The sequence below is a fragment of the Grus americana genome, chromosome 1, assembly GCF_028858705.1.
Source record: "Grus americana isolate bGruAme1 chromosome 1, bGruAme1.mat, whole genome shotgun sequence".
Taxonomy (NCBI): domain Eukaryota; kingdom Metazoa; phylum Chordata; class Aves; order Gruiformes; family Gruidae; genus Grus; species Grus americana.
This window is the reverse complement of record NC_072852.1, coordinates 117,624,551-117,649,490: the sequence shown is the minus strand read 5'-3', so window position 1 is coordinate 117,649,490 and position 24,940 is coordinate 117,624,551. Positions and strand designations below refer to the sequence as shown.

At 47.3% G+C, this 24,940-nt stretch overlaps 3 protein-coding genes across 6 annotated transcripts in view; 1 reads left to right on the top strand and 2 right to left on the bottom strand.

Moving 5' to 3' along the window:
- Positions 1-2,914: 2,914 nt before the first annotated feature.
- Positions 2,915-3,663, top strand: C1H21orf140 (chromosome 1 C21orf140 homolog). Its single transcript, XM_054809354.1, is given in 3 exon segments — positions 2,915-3,051; positions 3,053-3,350; positions 3,352-3,663. Coding segments are annotated over 3 exon segments (747 nt in total).
- A 9,413-nt stretch (positions 3,664-13,076) lies between these two features.
- On the bottom strand, positions 13,077-22,116 carry SMIM11 (small integral membrane protein 11). 2 transcript variants are annotated; one of them, XM_054813007.1, is made up of 5 exons: positions 22,066-22,116; positions 20,943-21,004; positions 16,868-16,983; positions 15,028-15,207; positions 13,077-13,256 (listed from the first exon to the last, which is right to left on the bottom strand). In XM_054813007.1, exons 3-4 carry the CDS (start codon positions 16,886-16,888, stop codon positions 15,040-15,042), a joined length of 189 nt encoding a protein of 62 aa, XP_054668982.1. In that variant the 5' UTR covers positions 16,889-16,983; positions 20,943-21,004; positions 22,066-22,116; the 3' UTR covers positions 13,077-13,256; positions 15,028-15,039. The 2 variants fall into 2 exon arrangements, with proteins under 2 accessions (XP_054668982.1, XP_054668981.1); XM_054813006.1 differs by lacking the exon at positions 22,066-22,116 and adding an exon at positions 21,456-21,964.
- Positions 22,117-23,938: 1,822 nt separating this feature from the next.
- Positions 23,939-24,940, bottom strand: part of KCNE2 (potassium voltage-gated channel subfamily E regulatory subunit 2) — a 72,738-nt gene continuing 71,736 nt past the window's right edge. For all 3 annotated transcript variants that reach the window (XM_054811984.1, XM_054811989.1, XM_054811995.1), the window contains one exon: positions 23,939-24,552. In XM_054811984.1, coding sequence (XP_054667959.1) covers positions 24,160-24,534 — 375 coding nt within the window. In that variant the 5' untranslated portion in view covers positions 24,535-24,552 and the 3' untranslated portion in view covers positions 23,939-24,159. The remainder of the gene's footprint in view (positions 24,553-24,940) is intronic.

Below are 24,940 nucleotides of genomic sequence, written 5' to 3'. Positions count from 1 at the left end.
ACGTCCAGGTGGAGACAGCCTGACAGGCTAAAAGTGTCACCATATCCTTCCAGGACAGCACCACAATACAGTGACACAGACCTTGCCCATGCCTAAGGCCTCGCAAGCAGAAAGGCTGGTTTGTACCTCCTTCATCCACCTTGCTAAGTCCCTTCATCAGCACATGAAAGCACAGACAAGCACTCAGCCTACAGCGTCGGGTTGTCTGTCACTCACCATTTCACTTGATGCTGCAAAACCACAAAAGCCTGGAGAGATAGAGGAACAGTTTCAGGATTGTTCCTTTTAGGGGGTCCAAATGAGGAATATCAAACCTAGTTTTCCTGGGCAACCCCAGCTGTACCTACATGTGTGGTCCAGTTCAGATGAGGACTGGGCTTTTGAAGTGCATCTCCTGACTGCTGCTGCTGTGCTTTGGGTTGCCTCATGGAGCAGTCTCAGAGCGCACAATGGGCTGAGCACCACGGCTTTTCAGCACGGAGCTGCTGCTTGCCACCGGTGACTGTGGCAGGAGCAGGTCTGAGAGGGACAAGGCAGACAGCGCTAGAGCCATCCTTAGCCTGCCATGGCTGGGACACCTCGGGGACCAGCCTGGTGAGAGAGGAGAGGATGGGAAACAGGAGGGTTATCCCTGCCTCAGTCTTGTACCCAGGGACCCTGATGCTACCACAGTTATTCCCCTACCCCGTTTCCTACTGGTATCCACTCACAATTAGAAGATAGCTAAAAAGGAAGAGTAACAAAAGCGACATGCCCTTTTTGTGTCTATCTCAAGGATGGCATGCTCCAACTCTTGCACAATTTAGTAAATCCTCTCTGGAGAGGAGAGAGGGAAATGACACCTTCAATTTAGGTAACGGGGAATACGATCTGCCGTTCCAGTGGGTGTCACGGATGGGATGCTGATCACAGGCACCAAGGAAAATTTGGGAATAAGATTTCTTTACAAGTAGCTCTTTCAACACTTTACATCCACTTGCGGAACAGTGAGGTTCCTAAATAAGCATTTTTGGGGACCTCAGGCCCTAACCAGGCCTCTAAACATGTGTGCTTTTCAGAACTAATAAGCACCCAATAACTCCAGTAGGACTATTTATGTCAGCTTATGCTCCTGGTGTATATTTATTAAGGACAAAAGCTAACACTAAAAGAGAAAGGTATACCACAGTGTGAAATGCTAATAAAGACGATGTATTCTCATATGAATATGTACTGCATATCCAAGAGTTTTTCTTATGTGTTCAGTCTGAATTTGCCATCATTTTTCACCTGGCTAATGGTTAAACCATAAAGGCTTCTGTTTCTGGGGGTATACCCTTCTTCTTATATCCAGTTTCCAAGTTTCTGCTCTCCGTGTGACGCTGCTAACATGACGTGCCCCATCACTCATCTGCCTCAGCAAGGAAAGCATCCAGACAGCTGAGTTAGATACCACTGGCCATATTCCTCTTCAGACATCTTTTGACTTCAGTTTCCCACTGTGTTAGGGGGAAGGAAAACTGTTCCAGAGGGGATGACAGGGACTGTGGGGTATCTCAATTTCAAAGGTGGGCAAGGAAATGCATGCCCTCATCAGAGACCAACATGTTTGTCCTGTTCAGCTCCATCTGGCAAGCTGATGATGCTGTCAGCATTTCCTCCCAGCCTTGTAGGTACAGCTAAGTGTGAGCAATTTAACAGTCTTGTACTGACAAGCTGGTTCCTGTGGTAAAATTCTGTGTGTGCATCTGCAGGGAGGAGGAGGGACAGGTAAGAAACCAGATGGGTCAAAAGAGTAATCACTTTCTGCTGCTCCACAACCTTCCCTGGCCGAACACTGGCTGCCCTCACTGCGCCTGTGCACACTTGCACACTTGCATACATGCTTGCACACATCTTCCCCTGACTGTTCCCGTCTCCCCAGGCCCGCTGCAGCCCTCACTTTGCCACGTGCTCCTGTGCCCCCATTTGCCTTGCCGTGGCAGCACGGTGGTACCTGTCCAGCCTTCTGCTCTGAGCTTCATTTCAGCCTGTGTGTTCACATAACACCACACAAGCAATTTTCTTTTTCCCTCATAATCCCTTCCATTTCTCTGAAGCTGTTTCTCACCCTTGGAGGGGGTGATGGTGTTGGTCTTGGGCTCAACGCAGAACCCTCAGGTGTTCATGAGTAGGGCCAGCACAAAATGGGAGACGTGGGTGCACAAAGTGGGAAGCTACAGGAACTCTAGAAAACAGATTACTCCTAAAAATACCTCATCCTGAAGTGACATTTGAGGCATCACTTATTCCTTTCCTCCTCCAAGGCCTGGAGCTGGGCAGGCTGAGCATGGTGGACCTCACACCATGGGTGCCATGCACCAGGCAGCACCTTGCACACTACCGGGATTGGGCCTGCCCATCAGAGAGGCTCATGTGGGGGTCCAGAGGTCCTCCTTCCCCACATAACCAGACACCTCGGGTTCAGCCCCCTCCTCCACCCGGGGGATTTGAAGTCCACCTCTTCCATGAGGCCACACGCTTCCAGGGAGGGGGGGAATGGTTTCTACCCCTGGTCTCAAAGCTCAGGCAGTGGCTCACTCTCCATGCTGACTCTAGGCAGCTCCTTCCTCCACATCCCCATCCCTCTGGACCCCTTTCAGCAGTGCCTGGATGGCCCACACATACACACAGTGCCCAAGCACGCACTCAGTGCTTTGAGAGAAGGAACCATGATATTCAAGATGAGCAACATCCTGATGAGCAGCCACTAGTTGCACAGTTGCAGCCTACCCAGCCTGATGGGACCTTTGTTTTCCATGATGCCTTTTGATCAGCCACCTGGAAGCCCCTGCTGGTGCTGCCGCTGGCTGGGTGTGATATCACAGAGTAACACCGGGGCAACAGGCACGTTGTGAGCTCTGCAAGGATCCTTCATGAGTCTTGAGACACCAGCATGCAATGCTTTGCAAATCCACCTCTCAGGCACATAATTCGCAGGAGCTTCTTTGCTGCTGCTTCAAAGAGGCAGTGCCTGCAGTATTTAAGAGCTCTGAGGACACTGCATCTTAACATCCTTTTTTTAGGGGAAACATATTACAGAAAGTCTTACAACAGGAGAAAAAATAGCCAAGGAGACCAGCCTATGCTGGCCGGTATGGACACTTTTCTACACTGGCAGCAGACAAAGGCGGGTGCCCTGGAGGTACAAACTGCTATTAAGAGGTGATCTGCCCATCCACCAGCAGAATGGTATCTTTCAGGGGTTGTGTGATTCTCTGACCACCTCCTGTGGGAAGTGCGTAATTGTGGTGAGGGACAAAAAGCAGACAATGCATGTAGGGGCAAAAGATGGCAAGGAGCTGGACACGGGATCTGCCACCAGTCCCACCAGCGATCTACATGTCCGACATTGAGTGTTGCCCTGAAGTTGCTAGAGCCAATGGCCATGACCTTCTTGTTGTGACTTTGTCTGACAACTATCTCTATCCTATGGACATTGCCAGGTCTTCTTTGAAATGGTGTACTATGAACAACAGGAAGGACTTTACTCTGAGGTCTGTTGAGAGGACCTGCTCCTATAGGTGTATCCTCTCCAGTGACTTGATTGTTAAAGGAATAGAGAAGATGACCCCAAGCAAATGGAAGGTAGCAATTAACAGAATGAAGAGATGGAAGAACTGCTACCTTGACACAATTTCTTAAATAGTTCTTCCAGCTGTCAGGCTTCAAATGTGTTTTGATTCATGTTGCATGAGTTACCCTGCTCCAGCTCTGCTGAGCCCTTTCCTTCAAAGGGTGTGAACCTGAGAAACCATGTGTCAATAGCACTAATAAAAGAGATAATTTTAAATCCAAATGTTTCTTTTTAGGTGTATTGCAAGACTAGGTTGATATGCGCTATGCTTGCTCTGGGAAGGGATAATTTGCCTTTTCACAAAAATGGGCCAAAGCACACCTGATATCCAGTTTAGCCCGCCTTCTGCACAAATTCCTCTGTTATGGGAGTCGTGAGACCATGCCTCAGATGTAAATGCCCTCAATTTTGAGAAAGACTGAGCTGCAAAATGAATTCTGTTGGTCAGGCCTGTCTTTGACCCCAATAGGAGATCTGCTGCTGAGCAGGGAATATGCTGGACCGTGACTGACACCAGAGTCCACAGCTTAAAGAAGGCTGAAGAATTTAATGTGACATTCCCATCATATATGCATTAACATCTGATATCAGCTCAGTAGTTCATCATACTGAGTACCTCACTTCCAACTGTGGTCTGAAATAAACATTCCAGTGACAGGTAAAACAAATCTTTCTAAAAGGGAAGTTCCTTTCTGAAGCCTAACAATTAGTAGTTGGTTCAGGCTTTAAATCATGAAGAGTTCAGTCTCTCAGGATAAAATATGTCACTCATCATTGGAGATGTTCTTTATCCATGACATCCATTACTGAGATGTAATGATTTCTCACAGAATTGAGTTCAAAAGATTATTTATGAGTGATGCAAGGTAGTATTTCTTAACAGCAGTTTTAAATGTGCACCTTTCCAAGTTCATTGAACACTTTTTTTTTTAAAGCGGCTCCCAATTTACATTCTCTGTGTTGCTCATGACTGTGTATGTGTTTATTGTGTACTTCTAAGACAGAGAACTAAACCCATAAAAACATAAAAGAATTAAGTTATGATTCACAAGCTTACTAAAACACTTCAATACACTGAGGCAAATCTGCAGTTTTTCTCCTGTGTGTGGAAACCATCTAAACGAGCATTGTAATTTGGTGTGGCAGAGAGATACCTAAAAAACGGAGTCTCATCTACCTTCAGAAGAATCCATGCATGTAATTCTCTAGAGCTGAGTTGTGAATATACAGAGAAAAATAACCCTCTTTTCTCAGCTTCATATTCATCAGCAAAAACATCTGCTCGTTTTTTGCAAATATGGATGTAGCAGAGAATGAAAAATTAGGTGCTTCAAATGCAAGGCAGAAAGAGTAGCGGGGGGGAAAGGGGAGAGACTGGAGAGGGGCAGGAATGTTTTTATTGTCCTGATATCATGTCCCTGAAGATAATTTCCCATTGGCTTGAAGCAACAATTGCTCCACTAAATATTGATGAATATGAAGTGGTGTGAAATCAGCATGAGGAAAGAGATAGTTCCAGTGGCTCTTTACTGCAAGGATAGGCAGTAATTGCACACTAGCTTGGTTTTCTTAGGAAAGAAATGATGCACACCCAATTTTCCCAATGACTGTTTACCTTCACCCGATGACACTGCACCATACTATTGGGGAGAAGTAACAGTGCGCTATAGTCAAACCAGCACAAACCCGATGACTTCATTGCTGTGTTCTGGATTCACGTGAAGAAGAACGAGACCAAACCTGAACGGAGCAGAGTCCTGGACTGCTGCCTCACCACAGCTCAGCTTTACCGGTCTCTGCTGCCATGGCTTACGCAGCTGTGGGTTTATGCCCACGTTGCAACACTTCTTCATCGGTTGGGTGTGTCTTCTGCCATCCCTGGTGCGCAGTGGAGTCCATGGGACCAGGTATAGAATCACCTGCTTTCCATCCATTTTAGCAATGAGGAAGTATCAAAAGGAAGTAATTTGTGTCACAGGAATTTATCAGTCTCTCGTGGTTGGTATTCTTTGGTAAAACAAGGGTGAAGCCTCCATGAGGGTTTTCATGGAAACAAGCATGAGGAAAGAGGAAGTGTTTGGTGCCACATCTCCCAGAGAGTGAGGGAAAAACATCCTTTCCCTGTAAAGGGCTGGGAAAGCCTCGCTAAACACCTTCACTCTTCCCAGCCTGGGAGGTTGAGGCCTGGTGAAACTTTTCTACCCAGTCCTATTTCATGTGTATGGAAACCTGTGGGCAGGAAAAAGAATGGAGTCTGAATTCAAATGTACTTTGGTATTTTATATAAAATCCTCTGAGATGAGTCGTCATCTTTCTTCCTCCCTCCCCGTTTGCTGCTGCATAAGGGTAATTACAACCCATGTTTTCTACAAAACGTTGTAACCCTTTGTACCAAAGAAAAATATTGTGGCTCATACAGTTCTGACTCAACTGGTAATTTAAGATGACAAGCAATTCCTTTAACATATGACTAAACAAGCTAATAGGACGATGTTACCAAATAGCACGCACCTTATTCAAGAGCACTTGAAATAGCATGGATGAGTCCAGTATCTTCTTGGTAGGACTTTAAATACTCATTATTTTATTAGGTTCGCTAGCAGTAGCTCTTGTAGTGAGGCTCAGTACACTTGACCATTGCAGGATGTCAAAGCAAATCTCTTTGTTCCCACTCACAACTCTCTCTATGTGACTGAAATGCACCACTAGAATAAAATGATTAAAGTATCTTTGCATAAAGAGGAGAGGCAGATGCAAATGCATATGTTGATGAAGAAGCTATAACAGATGTCTCTCTGCTCTAAGCTAGCTGGAATGCAAATCACCTGAATTTTCATGATGTCTCATTGACTAATTACTTCTAAGTGCTTTTCCAAGCCTTGTCTTCATGGAAAAAGAAACCCATTTATTTTCCTCCAGCTTATGAAGAAGGCCTGTAATGATTGGCTCAACATATTTTTTCCCCCTATTTTCAAGTCTGCTGTCCTAATAGCATGCTGCAACCCAGGGTACAGATGGGACAAATGCACTTGGGGCAAGAGCCTACAGAGACCCAAGCCAGGGATGAAATGATGGGACAGGAGGTGTGAACTTCGGGGACTGAGCAGGCAGAGCGGGGCCCATTTTGTGCTGTGCCTGAGAACTGGGAGAAGGCTGGCCAGGTAGTGGAAAGGCAACCAACATTGCTCAAAGCCCAGCCTCTGTCTCTGTGAACTTGTTCCTTGATAGGAGCAGCCTCACGCTCACAAGCCCTGGTCCTTATGGGGGACTTCAACCACCCCGACATCTGCTGGAGGGACAACGCAGCAGAGCGCGAGCAATCCAGGAAGTTCCTGGAATGTATTGATGACAACTTTCTCCTCTAAGTGATAGAGGAGCCCATGAGGAGAGGCGCCATGTTGGATCTTATTCCCTCCAATAAGGAGGGCCTGGTACGGGGCGTCAAGCTCAAGGGCAGCCTTGACCACAAAATGGTGGAATTCAGGATCCTCAGGGCAGCGAGGAGGGTGCGCAGCAAGCTCACTACCCTGGACTTCAGGAGAGCAGACTCTGGCCTCTTCAGGGATCTGCTTGGTAGAAAACCATGGGACAAAGCCCCAGAAGGAAGAGGGGCCCAAGACAGCTGGCTAATATTCAAGGGTCACCTCCTCCAAGCTCAGGAGTGCTGCATCCCAACAAAGAGGAAGTCAAGCAAAAACACCAAGAGGCCCCCATGGATGAACAAGGAGCTCCTGGGCAAAGTCAAACACAAAAAGGAAGCCTACAGAGGGTGGAAGCAAGGGCAGGTAGCCTGGGAAGAATACAGAGAAACTGTCCGAGCAGCCAGGGATCAGGTTAGGAAAGCCAAAGCCCTGATAGAAATTAGTCTGGTCAGGGACATCAAGGACAACAAGAAAAGCTTCTATAGGTATGTTAGTGAGAAAAGGAAGACGAGGGAAAATGTGGGTCCCCTCTGGAATGAAACGAGTGACCTGGTTACCCAGGATATGGAGAAGGCTGAGGTGCTCAACGACTTCTTTGCCTCAGTCTTCACTGGCAAATGCTTGAGCCACACTGCCCAGGTCACAGAAGGCAGGGACTGGGAGAATGCAGAACCGCGCACTGTAGAAGAAGATCAGGTTCGAGAATATCTAAGGAACCTGAAGGTGCACAAGTCCATGGGACCTGATGAGTTGCATCCACAGGTCTTAAGGGAACTGGCGGATGAAGTGGCCAGGCCACTCTCCATCGTATTTGAGAAGTCCTGGCAGTCTGGCAAAGTTCCCAGCAACTGGAAGAGGGGGAACATAACCCCCATTTTTAAGAAGGGTAAAAAGGAAGACCCAGGGAACTACAGGCTGGTCAGTCTCACCTCTGTGCCTGGCAAGATTATGGAGCAGACCCTCCTGGAGACTATGCTCAGGCACAGGGAAAACAAGGAGGTGATTGGTGACAGCCAACACGGCTTCACGAAGGGCAGATCATGCCTGACAAATTTGGTGGCCTTCTATGATGGGGTTACAGCGTCAGTGGATAAGGGAAGGGCAGCTGACGTCATCTACCTGGACTTGTGCAAGGCACTTGACACTGTCCCGCACGACATCCTTGTCTCTAAATTGGAGAGACATGGATTCGATGGATGGACCACTCGGTGGATAAGGAATTGGCTGGATGGTCGCACTCAAAGAGTTGTGGTCAACGGCTCAATGTCCAAATGGAGAATGGTGATGAGTGGCGTTCCTCAGGGGTCAGTACTGTGACCGGCGCTGTTTAACATCTTTGTCGGCAACATGGACAGCGGGATCGAGTGCACCCTCAGCAAGTTTGCCGATGACACCAAGCTGTGTAGTGTGGTCAATATGCTGGAGGGAAGGGATGCCATCCAGAGGGACCTTGACAGGCTGGAGAGGTGGGCCCGTGCGAATTTCATGAAGTTCAACAAGGCCAAGTGCAAGGTCCTGCACGTGGGTCGGCACAATCCCAAGCATGACTATAGGCTGGGCAAGGAATGGATTGAGAGCAGCCCCGAGGAGAAGGACTTGGGGGTGCTGGTGGACAAGAAGCTCAACATGAGCCGGCAGTGTGCGCTTGCAGCCCAGAAAGCCAACCGTGTCCTGGGCTGCATCAAAAGCAGTGTGACCAGCAGGTCGAGGGAGGGGATCCTGCCCCTCTACTCCCCTCTCGTGAGACCCCACCTGGAGTACTGCATCCAGCTCTGGGGGCCCCAGTACAGGAGAGACATGGAGCTGTTGGAGCGAGTCCAGAGGAGGGCCACGAAGCTGATCAGAGGGCTGGAGCACCTCTCCTCTGAGGACAGGCTGAGAGAGTTGGAGTTGTTCAGCCTGGAGAAGAGAAGGCTCCGGGGAGACCTTACAGCAGCCTTCCGGTACCTGAAGGAGGCCTGCAGGAAAGCTGGTGGGAGACTGTCTATCAGGGAGTGTAGTGATGGGACAAGGGGTAATGGGTTTAAGCTGAAGGAAGGTCGATTTAGATTAGATGTTAGAAAGAAATTCTTTACTGTTAGAGTGGTGAGGCACTGGAACAGGTTGCCCAGAGAAGCTGTGGCTTCCCCCTCCCTGGAAGTGTTCAAGGCCAGGCTGGATGGGGCTTTGGGCAACGTGGTCTAGTGGAGGGTGTCCCTGCCTGCAGCGGCGGGGGGGTTGGAACTAGATGATCTTTAAGGTCCCTTCCAACCCAAACCATTCTATGATTCTATGATTCTATGATTTCCTTCTCCTCCATGTGGAGGAGGTATGGAAAGAAATGCACAGAGGAGAGAAGGAGGGATATGGGAACAATGTTCTATGTAAGAAGTGCAAAAGAAGAAAACTGTTTTAGAAAACAAATACATGTAAGGGCCAGACTCATTTATATGACTTAAACTGCACTTAACTGTCAGTTGGCTAGCTCTAAGCCTCCCAGGGAGGGGGGCAAACATAAACTCAGGTTTCAGAAATTTTACCTGATCTGTCTCCACACACTCATGCGGGTTGTACATTTGTTTGTTTTGCACGTGATCAGGAGGATGTCAGACACAAGACTGTCACAGGGTAGTCAGCGCCTTCACGTGAGATCTATCAGTTCCTCATTAAACTTGATTTGAAGGCTGAGGTTAGTACACAGTTAATAACTAGGGAGACGATGCAACAAGTTGATGGATCCTCGGAAGCAGTTTTGCAAGGACTGCGAAGAACTGGTGAAGACTGAAACAAGTGCAGTTTGTTGTAGCTTAGTCTACTGGTTTCTCCCATGGAAGAGCTGGAAAGAGGGCTATGAGAGTTTGCCGCAGTGCTCCTCTTTGGCCAGAGCTGAGGCCAGGGGGGGTCACAGTCAGCAAATAGGCAGAGATGCTCACTGAGTGTCACAGGTTCGAGCTGGGATCTAGGAGAACAGTGAAGGACTGTACCCCAGACAGCATTTGCAGGGCCTCTACTGAGAAGAGCAAGAAAAAAACAGCTGGAATTGCTGATCCCCAAGAGGAAAAGTGAGGAAGGAAGTGTTGGAAATAGTTGTTTGCATGTGAGGCACTTGGAAGAGCTGAAAAATATTTATCTCCCTGACTTGCAGCACAACTGCTTGAGAGCAATCTCTCCTGCCCTGGGGCACTGCTCGGGGAGCTCTGCCTTCCTCCAGCACCAGTGTCGCTGTGTTTCTGCTGAAAGTCTCGTGGCCTTCACATTTTAAAAGCATTCAGTAGTACGAAAATCAAGCTGAGTTCATTTCAGCCAAAGTCTAAAATGGGTAATGAGAAAACAGTCCCGTTGAATGCTTCTTCACTTATTTTTCACTTTAAGGATCATGGATACCCCACAGCCACTGAGCTCCTTCAGGCTGGAAGAGCCCTATTCCAGCAACCACTTAAGTTGTCTGCGAGAGTTTATTTTTTTCCCTTAAAATCCCAACAGCTCGTTTCTTTATTATTACATAAGGATTTTGGCTTTTGTTTAAAAACACACGGCCTTCATGTCAGTAAAAGAAAGCCTAACACTAGAAGTTTAAAAGCCAGTAATCCTTTTATTTCCTCAGTCTTCAACACTTGGCACTGGTGATAACGACAACATCTGATAGTGAAAGACCTGTGCATGTGAGGTACTGCGTGAGGTTAAGCTGCCCATCTATATAGCATGAATGGTCTTTTTGAAAAGAGTAATTTTACAGAACGTATGAGAAGGAGAGACTTTGTAGTTCTGTATGCACCAGAAGAGTGTGACCTGGCTCACTTTCTGGGATGGGAACATCTACAAGAGGATCCTGTGTAGATCCCCTGCTGTCTAACAAGCTGCACGCTCATACACACTGAGCACTTCAAGGCTCTCTTCCCTCGCTGCCTCCTCTCACTTGCAGAAATTCAACAGAATTGAATTCTCTATTCCTCTTTTAAATTTGCCAGGACTAATTGTATAACCTTTCTTTCAGTAAGAAACCAGACTTGGAGGTCCCCAGCTGTTTTCTGAACAAGAAACTAAAACAAATCTGAGCTCCTGTCTCCCCCCAGTGTCAGCATATTTTCTTGTTTAAGGCTGCAACTGCGGCACATTGGATGCCCAAGGTTAAAAAAAACACAAAACAAACCTGCCGTAACCTATCCAGTGATAGCATACATCAAAACTCTACCCTGGTATGTAAGAGAGCAGATGTTGGTTCACATTTGGGAATGGATAAGATCTCTTCTTATTTTGGAAACTCTAGGATCTCAGCCGGCTGTGACACCCATCACAGGCTCTAGGGGTTATCTATGCTGTAGTGCTACTCCGAAGTTAAGGAAAAAGGCAGCCAGTGTGGACCAGGTTTGAAGTCTTACACGTACAAAAAGGTGTTCTGATTTGGCCTTAGAGGCAAAAAGGTGGTGATGTGGAGGACTTCTGAGGAGACTCCTCACAGCTGCTTTCTCCCCTGTCCAAGCCAGGGACAAAAAGAGGCTCGTTCTGTTAATTCCCTTCTTCTACATGTTTGGCATGGTAGGGCGCCCAGGTTTTAAAGCCAGTCTTGATTGCTTTGGGTGCTAAATGGTGCCCATCGCTTTGATGCTGAATGACTTGCTGTAAAGCGAGATTGTGTACCTTTTGATTGTGCTTACAGAGGAACTGTATTGATGTGGAGAATACCTTTGTTAAAAACAAACAAAAAAAGCTCATTATTACTATTGGTCTGGAAACATCCACTCTTGGTTGAGTCTCAACAAATCTAGATTGGGACCAATATTCAAAGGCAACCAGTGATTACACGGACCCAAGACATGGGCATGTGGCTTAGCTAAGTACCTCGGTACGTTCTCCTCAATAGCTGTTTAATGGAGGTGGTTAGCAGAGTCTGTTCTCATTGAACACCGCAGAGCCATTTAGTTAAATTACCATTCAATTCCACCTTTGCATAGACAGATGACTGCTGAGACCATAGAGGGAAACTGCTGCTTTACCAGTGGCACTATGAATTCCCTGGCCTGGCAGTCCTGGGGCTGCCATAGCAAGGATATTGCTCTATCCTGGGCATGGGTTTCTGCAATACTTATATTCCCGTCACCAAGGTGACCGCACGAACAGCGACATTTTAAAAATCACTGCAGTTCCTGGTGAGTAACTCCACCACAGTGAGAGCATCGCTGAGCTTCAGCCCTATCAGCTGCACACAAACTTAGTCCAATAACGCTTGAGAGGGATACTGCAGAAGCGCACTGCTGGCACAACCAGAGCAGACACCTCAGCCTGCAGCTGCAGGGAGAGGGCAGGAGCGAGCCATCCCAGGGGCCTCCCACATCCTGTTGAGCTCCCACAGTTTCTCCAAGGGCCTTCTACCTCTCTTCTTCCCTCCTGTCCCCTCTCCACTGTCACATTTCAGCTTCACCTTGACTTCCAGAAGATACAAGGATGTAGGAAGTGCTTTCTAATGGAAGCATGAAGGCAAACGTACCTGTTGGTACTGCTACATATGCCTAGCCCTATATTTCTGTGAAAAAACCCTACCATGACCAGGTTAGCTGATCCCCCAGGATTTGGTGTTACTGCATATGCAGGAATAGCTAGTAATGGTAATGAAAGCCCTCTCTGCTTCATAGGCCGAGTATTAGAGAGCCACACACAGTTCTCAGATACCATGCATAGCAAAATAACGTAATAAACCTCCTAGCATGAGACTTCCTCAAAGGTGACGCTGATTTGCATTAATCTAAGGAAGTCCTAGGTAGGTTCAGAAAGTGGTTTGAGAAAGGCTGACTGGAACAGCTCCTCTCCTGGGTTTCCTCCTCTGGATTCAGCAAAGGGCCGACAAGTCTCAGATTTACACCCTTGCAGGAAGCAGTGGCTCTGAAGAAGCTGCACAGAGCCCTCTCCATTTCCTTCTGTCTATCCATGAACTTTGTACACACCCATGACGGATTCAGAGTGTTTTTCTCTTTAAAACCAGCCACCTCCTTACAGCTAATCTTTAAAAACTGCCTCCCCTGCAGATCTAACTGTAGCATTTGAGTAAGCAGCAACCAAGACCAGTACTTTTTTTTTTTATACAAAGGATTTTTTATTGCATAAATAGAGGCTTAGATATTTTGCTGTAAGTATAAAAAGTTGAGATACAGTTTAAGCGAATGTTACTCTTGAGGGTATTATTCCTTTGACACATCCTCCATCTACAGGAAGTCTTCGTTCTCCCAGGAAAGGAATCGAACGCAAGCTGCCAAGTGTCAGAAAATCTGCAGGGTGGGGAAACAGCAGTGAGAACAGCAGGCATGATATGCTGGCAGCACATGGGCTAAATCTGCCTGCCCACGTGGCACGCTGCAATCGCAGCTAATCACAGCTCTGCGGTGCTGACACTGGAGAGCGTTTTTAGGGTAGGAGAATTCATCCCTTCTCGCAATCCCATTATAGAAAGACACGGCTGACAGTCCGAGAGATGGCAGAATTTAGGAAGGACTGGGCCTCTGGTGGGCAACACTGGGTGATTGGGCAACCAGGGTATTTTCTGTGAAATCAGAGATGCTTTAATCCCAGTCATTCCACAAGGTCAACGTCAGATGCTGGACACAGAGGCCTGGTGGGATGAGCTCGTTACCCTGGTGCAGCAATCCCCTGGGCTATGGACCCTGCCAGGCAGAACTCCCTGCGTCCAGCACTGCACACAAGCACAGTGTGGTCTGCTCATTACAAGTAGGAGGCTTGCTCACTTGCAGGGCAGCCCATTTCTCATTTGTTTAGCAATAAAACTCCATATAAGTTTGTCTCACTTATTCTGTAAAAACGGAAAGAAGTGTTCTCACAGCATTTTCCAGAGGCTAGCTAAACTGATTTAAAACAAGAGTTAAAAATGGCACAAGTCTTCCCAGAGACAAGTCCTCAATCTGACGTAAACAGGAGACTGAAAAACACCTTTGGTTGTTGTTGTTTTCCCTATGCGAATGAACCACTTCATTCCCATGGTTATTTCCAGGGCCCCATTTCTAGTCACAATTTCCAAACCCTGTTGCACAAAATAAAACATTGATAGGTTTCAAATCGAAACTAGCAAAGGTTTCTAAAAACTGAAACTCTCTTCGTATGTGAGGTGAAGACCTCAAAAAGGGAAAGTAAGTTTTTTTAGTTTAATAAAGAGTAACATTACATCAAACTCCCACTGAGCTTACAAAGGGCAGGCAGGAATAGAATTCCCATTTTGCTGCAGAACAGAGAGATGTGAAACAAACTGATACAAAAATCATATACCAAACAAGTCAGGGAATATAATCTCAGCGCTAGTCAGCACTCATTTTGCTAATGGACTTGATCCAATAAGGCAATGATTGCTTAAACTTTGAAAACACTGGGAAGGAATTCAGCACACAGGGAATGAAAACACAAAACTTTAAGAACTTTTGTAATGTTCATTTTGCTCTTTTACGCAGAAAGATGTCCATTTTTCTCAGCAAGGTATATATGGTGGATGTTACATAGCATAACCTGTAGTATTTCTGTTACCTTGGGAAGCTCCATGGAATGAGATTTGGCACTTCCAGCTAAACTATCTACAACTTGTCAAGTATTTAACTAATATGGAATGGCTGATTCTTTTATATCTTAATTATGTGATTTAAGGCCAAGAAGTCTGACTGCATCATCCTGTCTGTCATGCCTCTCATGCATTTTTTGCTCATTTAACCATCTCTTTGTGTATCAGGACTTCCTGTGTAATTGACTGGGCGTAAAAATTCAGGGAGATTAAAAGCAGAGAAGGAATACTGTGCTGTGATCTCCTAAATCATGAAATATGGCTGCCAAATTTTCTGGTGGCTACCACAGTTCATACAAAGAATGGGCATGATACGGGTGTGCAAATACGCTGAAGCATCGCAGGAGACAAGTATTACAAGAACTCAGATAATGGTGATAGTTCTAATTGCACAATCCAAATGTATCCAAGCCAAAACATAATGGGATTAATATGTCAATGCCATTATCAAACATCAGGATGTCGAATAAATTCTATACCTGAGAGACTCTTCAATCATCCTTCTTCTCTACTTCTGTTTTAAATTTCTCTTCACGTTCCCTCTTCAGTTTTTCTTCAATTTTTTTGCTCTGGTACATTTTTACTCCAGCAAATGCTAAGCAAAGAATCAATGTTTTAGCTGCCAAAATGTACATCAGCAATGGGAAATTCTCCAAAGCCTGCAATGCAAAACAATATATTTAAGCAGTTACTGGAACACTTGGACAATTAAAAATGAATCTACAGGGATGCTATACAGCTTCCTACAGCAACAGCATTATTTAAAGCAATGATAATGCTCCTCTGTTCATGCTGGTTTTTTTTCTGCAGGAAACTTTAAACTAGGCAGAACAACATCTGGGGGGAAAGGATAAAAACAAGTTCACTTCACTCAAGTTTGTATATGAAGCCCCTTTGAACAGGTCTTCATTGCTTTTGCTTGCTTTAGAGCAAATGGAATACTGGCACGATCTAGAGCTGAGAAAGGGGAAGAACTGAATATCTTAGGATAATTGTAAAAGTGGAAATGATTCTGAACATTCTCATATGAGTGATGAATCCATGCATATCAGCTATCAGATGTGATCCCCAAAGACACTTTTGTGCTCCTAGAAATTTTAATCCATGGTAGTTTTGCAATTAACTTGCCCAGATCTAGAAGGTATAGATAAAGGCCTTTAAACTGGAAGAAAAGTAAAAAAACACCACAGCCTCCAATGATTCAGTTTCAGGAGTATTTAATGCCTAGACCCACCGAAACTGCACAACATATTTCAATGTTACGACAGCATGCTACTGTAAACGTACATGAAGTGGAAAATAAAAGGCAAATAGGTAGCACTGTGAACTCAGAATACAAATATAACAAGAGCAGCTCAGGCACTCAGTGAAAGATGTCAATTCCAGAAGGATATTGAAGGTTTCAAAGAGCCCCCTGGCCAGCAGGATCACTCTGGTGGTGTACAGTAGGCTCACAGTGCCAGCTCCGCCATTATCGAGCCTCCCAGTACACCCCTGTACCCTTAGCAGGCCTTCCAGCACCTCATAAAGATGTTTGGCCATTGTCAAACTACTGAATTTTAAAAAAAGTTTTGTATCCATACACCATTAGTGTGTCCCCTTAAAGTCCACAAATTAGAGGCTCAGGTGGGGTCTTTTATAATGCTGATCTCTACAAGCTGCACGATACCTTTGACATCAGCAGGCCACTCCCCTCTAATTGTGCAAAAAACCATCATACTCTGTCAATCTTCCCACGTATTAAAAGTGGCAATCTCTTTAAACCACAGCAACACCAGAAAGTAAAGCCAAGGCTTGGGGTTAGCATTGCTGTCTTGACAAATGGTTTGATTTAACATGTTAAAATTGTCAATGCATGAGGTACTTGCTCAAACATTTCTGTACCTTACACACATACCCTGCAGAGTGTTTATGGCCCCAATACACTAAAAGACATAGTGGAGGAAATACCCTCTGGTAACAAAAGGAGCAGTGGAAAAAGCAGCCGGAGAAAAGCCTTGAAAGAGCAAAGCCAGGAGGAGCAGAGGCAAGCAGAGCAGAGCAGAGCTTGCCTACCAGTGCTGTGCTCAGGTCTAAAGTGTAAGGCCCCAACAGCAAGTACTGGGACCAGCCCACAAGGTGCAAGCAGGTATGGCAAAGAAGGTCAACAACAACAACAACGAGTCCTCTGTCCCTGGGGTGCAGAGAGTGTGGTGGTTAAACAACCTTCACCTAGGCAAGGATGCCATCTTTAAACACAGGATCCACCCAACCACATCTTACATACATCTGCCTGCAAGAGCAGAAATTCGCTGCTTTATGAATGTGAAACATCCTCACCTTCCAGTTAAATGCCACCATCTTGGCTGCGTGATGATATTGTCCGTCCTGCAGCAGGCTGTGCCCAGCACCAACGAGCGTCACACTTCTAAAGGCACTGACTGGGACAGGATCATCTTGAAGAAATGGAAATTAAAAAAGAATTAGCCAAGCTGTTTCTACTCAGCATGTCCACCCTGCACCTCTCTGACAAGCTCATCTGCTGCACAGCGCCTGGCAGTGTACCAGTGCCACACAGTTCAGGAATGACCTACATGGGCCTTTTTGTAGTTGAGTGACAGGAGCAACATCCGTGCTGCTGAAGGACAGGAGTTTGACAGGCCCCGGGCAGGTGCCAAGCTTGTGCAGAGCAGAGGCTGCGCTTCCACCGCACACAGCACATCCCAGCAGCTGCCCAACTGAAAACACAACGCTGGCTGCTTTCAAAAGCTTGACTCGTGTGCACATCACACCACCTCACTGATGTTTGAGATGCAGTGGACAGAAGCACACCCAGAAGTGCTGTCTTGTGGTTTTTAAGCTCACTTGCCCTGTTCAGAGCCTGAATGCCTAATGAATCCTAGTATCTAATATCATTTACCAGATCCCTCTGATTTACTAATAAATTAAATTCCCCACGCAGCCCATAATAACACAGATGCGAACCAGCCACTCACTGGAACCCTTGAGTGGTCAACGTACATTTCAGAGCTGAACTTTGGGGCTAAGAAATGCCCAAGGGGATGCTGAAGGCTGCAGCACACAGCCACAACACTGCCCTCCGGTCTCTCCTTGCTGCTCCACCAGTCCTAACACGGTTTCAGCTGCTGGATTTCAAATTAAGCACATTTCCCTGCCTGACCCCCTGAAGGTGTTTCCTGTATGAGTAACAACAGTCACTATCAAAAAGCAGGAGGAAGTCCTACAGCTTAGTCCAAATTTTCACCAGCAGCTGGGCTGAATAAATCACCACCATGCCACAATAGCTGCTGCTGACCTTTCTTCAGAAACAGGGAGTCAAGTAAATGTTCTTGTAGCTCCTGCGCTGCTCATCCAGCTTCTTCACAGATGCCCTTATTTCTCCAGCTAGGGCGTCCTGTTCTCTCCTCTTCCCCCAGCTGCAAAATCCTCACCCTGCAGAGACCATCCTGGAAACATCCTCACAGAGAGACACCACCAGAGATCTCTGTTACCAAGATCAAACTATACCAAAGCAGTGGCGTGGCCAACTCATTTGTCATTTGGTATTTACTGTGTTGATACTGAGTTGTGCAGCTCCCTTCTCCAGTTGATAAAATGTCAGGGCAGCTGTGAACTAATGAATCAGTAGTATTTCACCTCCAGAAAAACAAGCATTTTAACTTCTGAGGTTTCCTCCAGAATTTCAGAACCACTAAGATTTGAAGTCCCCTGCCAGATGGTCACAGGAAAAATCCTGCATCACAGCAGAATCTGGTTCTCAGCGCATGGTTCAGATGGCTACACGGCTCCCAATGAAACCCAAGCTACACAAGCCTGGCCTGATCAGAAGGGACTGCACTGCCCCACTGAGGTGTCCTCATCTCAGAACGCTGACTTGGGTGGGGCCTTCATCAGAGTCTTCACTCTTCTCCTAAATTGCTGTAAATTCTGTGCTTCAGTCAGAATCAATTTTGCAACATGTTGTAAAAAGTCAAGAATTCAGCCATTCAAAGACAGGCTAGCATCTGGCATATGATGCTGAAAATGGGGTTTTAGTAATTTTTTACGTACAGAAAAAGTTTTAGACTCAGCAAATGTTCTGCGAGCCCATCTGTGGGGTCTGATTGCAGGGTACTGTCCCACCAGCAAGAAGCAGCAGTGTATAATCTGTATCACAGTGTGCACTCCTGTGAATGCTCTTTGCTGCAAGTCGATTATTTAAGCATTCAGCGCAACACTTCTGTAATACTTCCGCTCTGCTGAGACACAAGCCTGAATCTGCCTGAATTGTGTATCCACCAGGAGTAGCTGCACTGAAGTCACAAAGGATGGGAAGTAAAGAAATTCTCCCTTTGTTCTGAAGAGTGAGATTTTTATCCAAAATGTTTCCTGTGAGAGCTGACACTTTTGATGGTCTGTCCTCACAGTGCCTTCTGCGGTTGGAACTGAGCAGGGAAGTGGGGAAGCCACCACTCTCTCCATGTTGCATCTTGCATCCCCTGTGCCACCAGCCTCCAGTGGTCAAGCACTTCTCCCCATTTTGTCTTTTGACTCTTCTAGTCTCCATCTTAAATTATTAAGAGCAGTTGAAACCCCAGGACAGAAAAAAATGGGTGGAGCTGGGGTACGGGGCAGGGAGAAGAAGGTGGGAAGAGGAGAGAAAAAGGTAAGATTCACTTCACATTTGAAAAAAAAGCATTTGTTAGCACTGAGGTCATCAATTCAAAAGCAAAAAGCTCGGACACTGTACTTTCAAGGTTGTGATATCTTAAAAGCATGCAGGCAAATAAACAGCTGAAGTTTCATGTTTGCCTTTTCAGAGGCAGATAAGGCACAGATAGGAGTTCAGAACACATCTACAGTCAGGCATTGTTCGTTCCCCAGGAAAATGCAAGCTCCCTTAACAAACACAGCGCTACTGGGAACCGAGACTGGGCCCCACAGAAGGTCACTATTACCTTCACTCACAAGCAAGGAGGTCTTGTGTTGAGCCACGTGAGAAAGAAACAGGAGCACCAGGCTCTGCCTGAAGCCCTGCCAGAGACTCTGTGACAGACACTCCATAAGCTATCCATCACGTACTTATAGACTCCTATGCAGGGTAGGGATAAAATGGTATCACTCTCACACGTATCGGTGGCCTTCTTCACTGTGATTGCAAGGTGCCTATTTACACTCAGACCGCCTCTGTGAAGCAGATCAAACTAATGCAGATAGGAAAGGATGAGAGGGTCTGCCCATACCACGCACCTCAGCACTGTATTAGCAATCCTCCGTTAGCTCCAAATGCTGTGAGGTCTTCTGGGTCCAGAGCAGGCGGACAGACTCACCAATGCAGCCCTCGAGGCTCATGTCCTCAGCAGGGCTAAAGAGCTCTCAGGGAGGGCTGCACCAAGTCCCAGAGCTAGACTTCGGCTGATACCAGCCCCAGGATCTCCGCACAACGCTGTGTTGTGCAACACAGACCACCCCAGACAAAGGAGCTGGGCCTCAGTCAGATGGGAAGTCTGTGGTGGAGTACAGAATTGAATCCAGGTCTCTCAGCCACTGAATTACAGCTCCAGTCCACCACATCAACCACATCGCAGCCCAGCCACTCACACCATTGTTTGCTTATGCAGTGGCAGAGTATCGACTGGCCTGCACGCACCAGCAAACATCCACACAGGCATCTGTGCACTCACAAACCCACTTGAGTTGTCTTGGCTGAAAGTCTTACTCAGCCTGCCAATAACGCCATCAACAAAATAGGACTCGAGATATTCTTTTATCTACTGGGGATTTCTGAGCATCTCCATTTTATCCACTTTGTGAAAAGCTATAAAAACCACCAGCCTTGGAAAGTAGCGACCTACTAGGGTGATATGACTGCATTTAAAATGGACTGATGGCTGAGCTAGAAAAGGGTTTCATTCCACCTGTCTCTTGTTGCTGCTTTCTTTAATGCACATATTTCAGGAAGCAAAACACACACTTCCCACCTGGACAGTCACTGGAGGAAGGACTCACTGCTGCACGTGACCTGCTGTGCCATGCCTCAGGCTTAGCATGTGCAAGACAAGCCTCCTCAAAAAAAAAAGACTACTAGGTCATGGTAATAACAAAGCAAAAACATAGTAATATGGCAAAGCCCAAAGGCTGCAGAGAAACACAGTGGAAGCAACTGTGAGCCAGAGCTGCTGCAGTAAGAATCCATTACAAACCACTGCCACAAGATGCAGTGGTTATATTAAGACATAAGTACTCAGGCCTATATACATTTACAGCCTTTATATGTAGGTAGGTCAAGATATCACTCCATAAAAACACTTGTGTAATCACTCAGTTTATATCAGTGTAACTGAAAAAGAAATTCGTAAACTAAAACCAACTCAAGGAACATAAAAACCCATAATGCCATATAGATTCTTCATACCTGAAGAAGCAGAAGTGAAAATATTAGTGATTCTTCTGGCAGCTCCTCACACGCTCCAAACTCTGGAAAACAAGAACAGAGCAGATGGGATGCATCAATCATGGCGGCTGGATTAAAATCAAATCAAATCAAAACCAAAAATGTCAGTGGCACATCAGACTGTTCTACCATGGGTCCCAGGGACATCATTTCAGCCACATCCCAGGGTCCTTGCAAGCTGCAGGTCCTCGCTGCCACCACCTTGCCCTAGGAGGGTCTGCTGGGCTGGCAGCCTCCGCTGCCCCCATTCCGACCCCAGCTCTGCCCTGGTCACCCTTCCTGCTCCCTGCAGCACCAGCGCCCAGCCCAGCCAGCAACCCACACACGCACTTGAGGAAACCAAATTTTTTCAACAAATAATAACTTCAGATCCTTCTTTCTTACTTATTTGCTTCATTTTTTCTTAAAAAACCCAACAAAACTCGGCACATTCATACACAGCAAAGCCCACTTCCAGGCGGCTGTGCATCGTACCCTGCAGCACTACGCCAGCAGACGGCCGAATCAGCCTGCCCGTGGTTTATAGCCAGCGAGCGTGTCTCCAGCAGCTTTTAAACTGCACCTCGGCCGAGAGACCGCAGGTCATTGCGACGGAGCTTCTGCTGCCGCCTCGCACTCCCGCGGCGCCAGGGCCCAGGGCGGGAACAGGGCCTGTGCGGAGGTCAGGCAGGCAGGGCGGTGGGCAGGGTGGCGGGCAGGCAGCCAGGGGAGGGCAGGACGACAGGCAAGCGGGGTGGGCAGGCAGGAGAGCAAGGAACGGGGGCGGGAGAACGGGCAAAGGAAGTATGCTGGTCAGGAGCGGGCAGGCAGGAGGACAGGCAGGGGAGGCAGGAAGACAGGCAGAAAGGCAGGAGGGCAGGAAAAGGCTGAGGGGAGCTGAAGGTCCTGTGGCTGGCAGGCAGGGGAGCAGGCCGGAGGGCAGGCAGCAATGTAGGCAGAGCAGGCCGGGTCGGGGGGAAAAGGGGGTGCCCCGCTCCTGCCCGATCTCGCCCCCGCCTCCCCTGTCAGCTGCCTCCCCCCCGGCGCCGCGGTCGGCCGCGCCAAGGGGGAGTGTGGGGGAAGGCCCAGGAAACGCGTCTCCTACCTCACGGGGCGGCCATGGCTCTGGGCGGGAGGGCGCGACAAACTACATCTCCCAGGAGCGGCAGCGGCAGCGCCCGGCGGGGCAGGGACCGGCACAGCGGCCGGGTTCCCCCGCCTGGCCTTGCCTCGGGCGCCTCTCCCGGAGGCCCGCCGTGCCCCGGCCGCTGCTTGAGGCCGGAGTAGAAAGTAGCCTCCTAAAAAAATAATAATTCTGAGGTAAAACAATTCCCACATGTCCCAGGGGTGCAGATCCGAGGGCAAAGCAGGCCAGGTCCCCATCCTCAGCTTTGCAGTGCAGCCAGCCTCCCAGCCGTCTGCCCGCCACCGGGAGCAGGGCCGGGCCAGAGGCAGGAGCCGCTGCCTGGTTCTGGCGAGGAGCAGGGCCTGAGCGGGCCGGTCAGCTGCTGGGGATGCTGCTGCACCTGGATAAGTTCTCCAGGGGTGCTCCTTGCGCTGTACCTTGCCCAAAGGGGCTCTCCGTGACTGCAGCACGGCTGTAGCGCCGGGCCCAGGTGGCCCCAGGGACCCTCCACCCGCTCCGTGCAGCACATTACCTGGGCCCCCGGGGTAAGGGAAGTCCTGCGGCCTTGGCCTGGAGCACACCCACAGCAGGAGCGGGGGAACTGGCTGATACCCACGGGCCACCCGGGGAGGTGGGGGGGAAAGGGACATGCTGGGTGGGGAGAGGCTCACCAGAAGGCTGTGCTGCGACCTGGCAAGCCTTCCCCAGCGCTCACGGCCTGAGGTTATTCAAAGGCTTATTACTGTGCCAGCAAAAGGCGCATCTGGAGCATGACAGCAGCTGCTGTGCCAAATCTCTAGACCAGTCTCCAAAAGAAGCCAAAGCTTCCCAACAAAAGAAGCCCTTTTTCATTTCTTTTTAACATGAGCAAAACAAAATTGTCGGAAATGCAGCGCCAGACATGGCTGAAGTGTTTCAGCCAAAACTTTCTAAAAACAAACAACAAGCCCACACGATAGACAGCCAGCATGGGAACTTTTAGCTTAAGCAATATATGTCTGGCAACATGAATAGGAGCTAAACCCAGAGCCTTACAAAATGAAGCACGTTTTAATACTAAAAGTGTCACCAGTTCTGCTTCTAATTATTCCCTGAGAGCCAGCGTTGTGATACTTCAGCAGCACAGGAGAAGATAAACCATCTTGAAAACCCATTTCCCAGCCAGTGGAAACCAGTACCCACCATGGGAATCCCTTAGGAAGCATAGCAATGGGACAGCTTTGATAGCTGAGTATAGAAATCCCTCCTCTGAAAGCCAGAAAGCAGGATCTCAGTGGTTTACGCTGAGCCCTGGCTGATGGGCTATAACCTGCACCTCCATCACCTAGCTTGCATCCCAGGTCAACAGATTGCTCTAGAGAACCAAGAAACAGCAGAAGAGACAGCTTGGCCAGCTATGGACTTGAAAACAGATGATGAACCTCTGGAAGCTGCCCTGGACAACCAGGACATGCTCCTAGATGAGACTGCTAGTTTAGCAGCTCTTCTGCTATAGAACAGGCCTTGTCAGAAGGCCATGAATCAATCTTTGCTGCCAATGAATAATGAAATCAAAATGGGAGCCAGATCATTAAAAAAAAGCAGTTTGGAATGAATGTGTGTAGGTATAGGTTACCTCCTGTGATTCATATCATAACACATTCAGTCAATAGATGGAGATTTTGATATTTTACTGTACATTTTCAAGTTATTTTTAAGATGGGCTTAAGTCATACAGTTTGCATCTAAATCAGCACTTTTGACCACTAATTCACAGTTATTCTGAGGTGGGAGCATCCAGATCTGCTTCTGGATTTAAAAAACACTTAAAAAGATCAAGTTACTCATTCTATTGGTTTTATTTTCCTGAAGAACAGAATATCAATGCAAAGCACAATCATGCATTTTTCTTGGGTGTTCTCCGAGCAGCTGTGCCGAAGTCCTCATGAGAAACAGTAATGTTGATTTCCTCAGCACTCCATTCCACATTGACCTGTCTGTTAATTTAATGAACAGTTTCACAGCTATTTGTAATTCCAGCGAGTTCCCTACACATGGCTTTGTGATTTCCTCATTGCTGGTGTTTCCAAAAAGTCAAGGTGATCCAGGGGTTTTGTCCCTTGCACCCAAGTTTTCATGGATCACACACTTGAGGTCTTCTCGATTCAGAACCTGGCTTTTATACTTCTCGCCCCAGTCCTCAACGATGTACTGATGATAGGGGTCATTGGAGTGCTCTCGCCTCTTTGATTTCACAGTACTCACCAAGATCGCCACGATAATGAAGGAGAACATCCCAATCATCACCATCAAATAAAGGATAACATAGTCAAAGTTTTCAGCATCAACCTTGGCTTGCAGTTTATCTGCTGCTTCCGTCATGTTTTTTCTCCAGCCATTCATGTAAGTGAGAAAAGTTTCCTTGAAAATATCTTCCACCGCCCAAGTAAAGTTTCGCATTTCAGCCATCCTTGTAAGTTACAGCTACTAAAGACAACACGATACTTGTTTTAATCAAATATCTATACTAAAACAGTTACATTGGTTTATAACAATTAAATAATAACACCTGCCACTTGCCAGTGAAAATGTATTACAAATTTTAGATCCCCATCTCTGAGTGGTTCAGTATGTTCAGAAACCCAAGGAGGTCTTACTCCTCAGTCTGGTCACTTTTGGTCTGTGGGAAGCCAAATACCCTTTGGTGAAATCCAGTGAGCGTGGGCCCTCAGGACCTGCGTAACAGGGGTCGAGGCACACTGCCTTCCCTACTGAGGCAGTAGCTCTCAAGAAACTCAGAGAAAAAACACTGTCCTTTTTTGCTTTTCCTATGTAAAGGGGAGGGTGTGACCGCATTGCAGCCTGCTAGCCTGCA

Excerpts from the sequence above, each read along its gene's own strand:
- SMIM11 (XM_054813007.1), bottom strand. The coding sequence starts at position 16,888 with ATGGTGGCATTTAACTGGAAG. Across the intron at positions 15,208-16,867 it reads TGGTGGCATTTAACTGGAAG|GCTTTGGAGAATTTCCCATT; the intron begins GTGAGGATGTTT and ends TTTGCATTGCAG.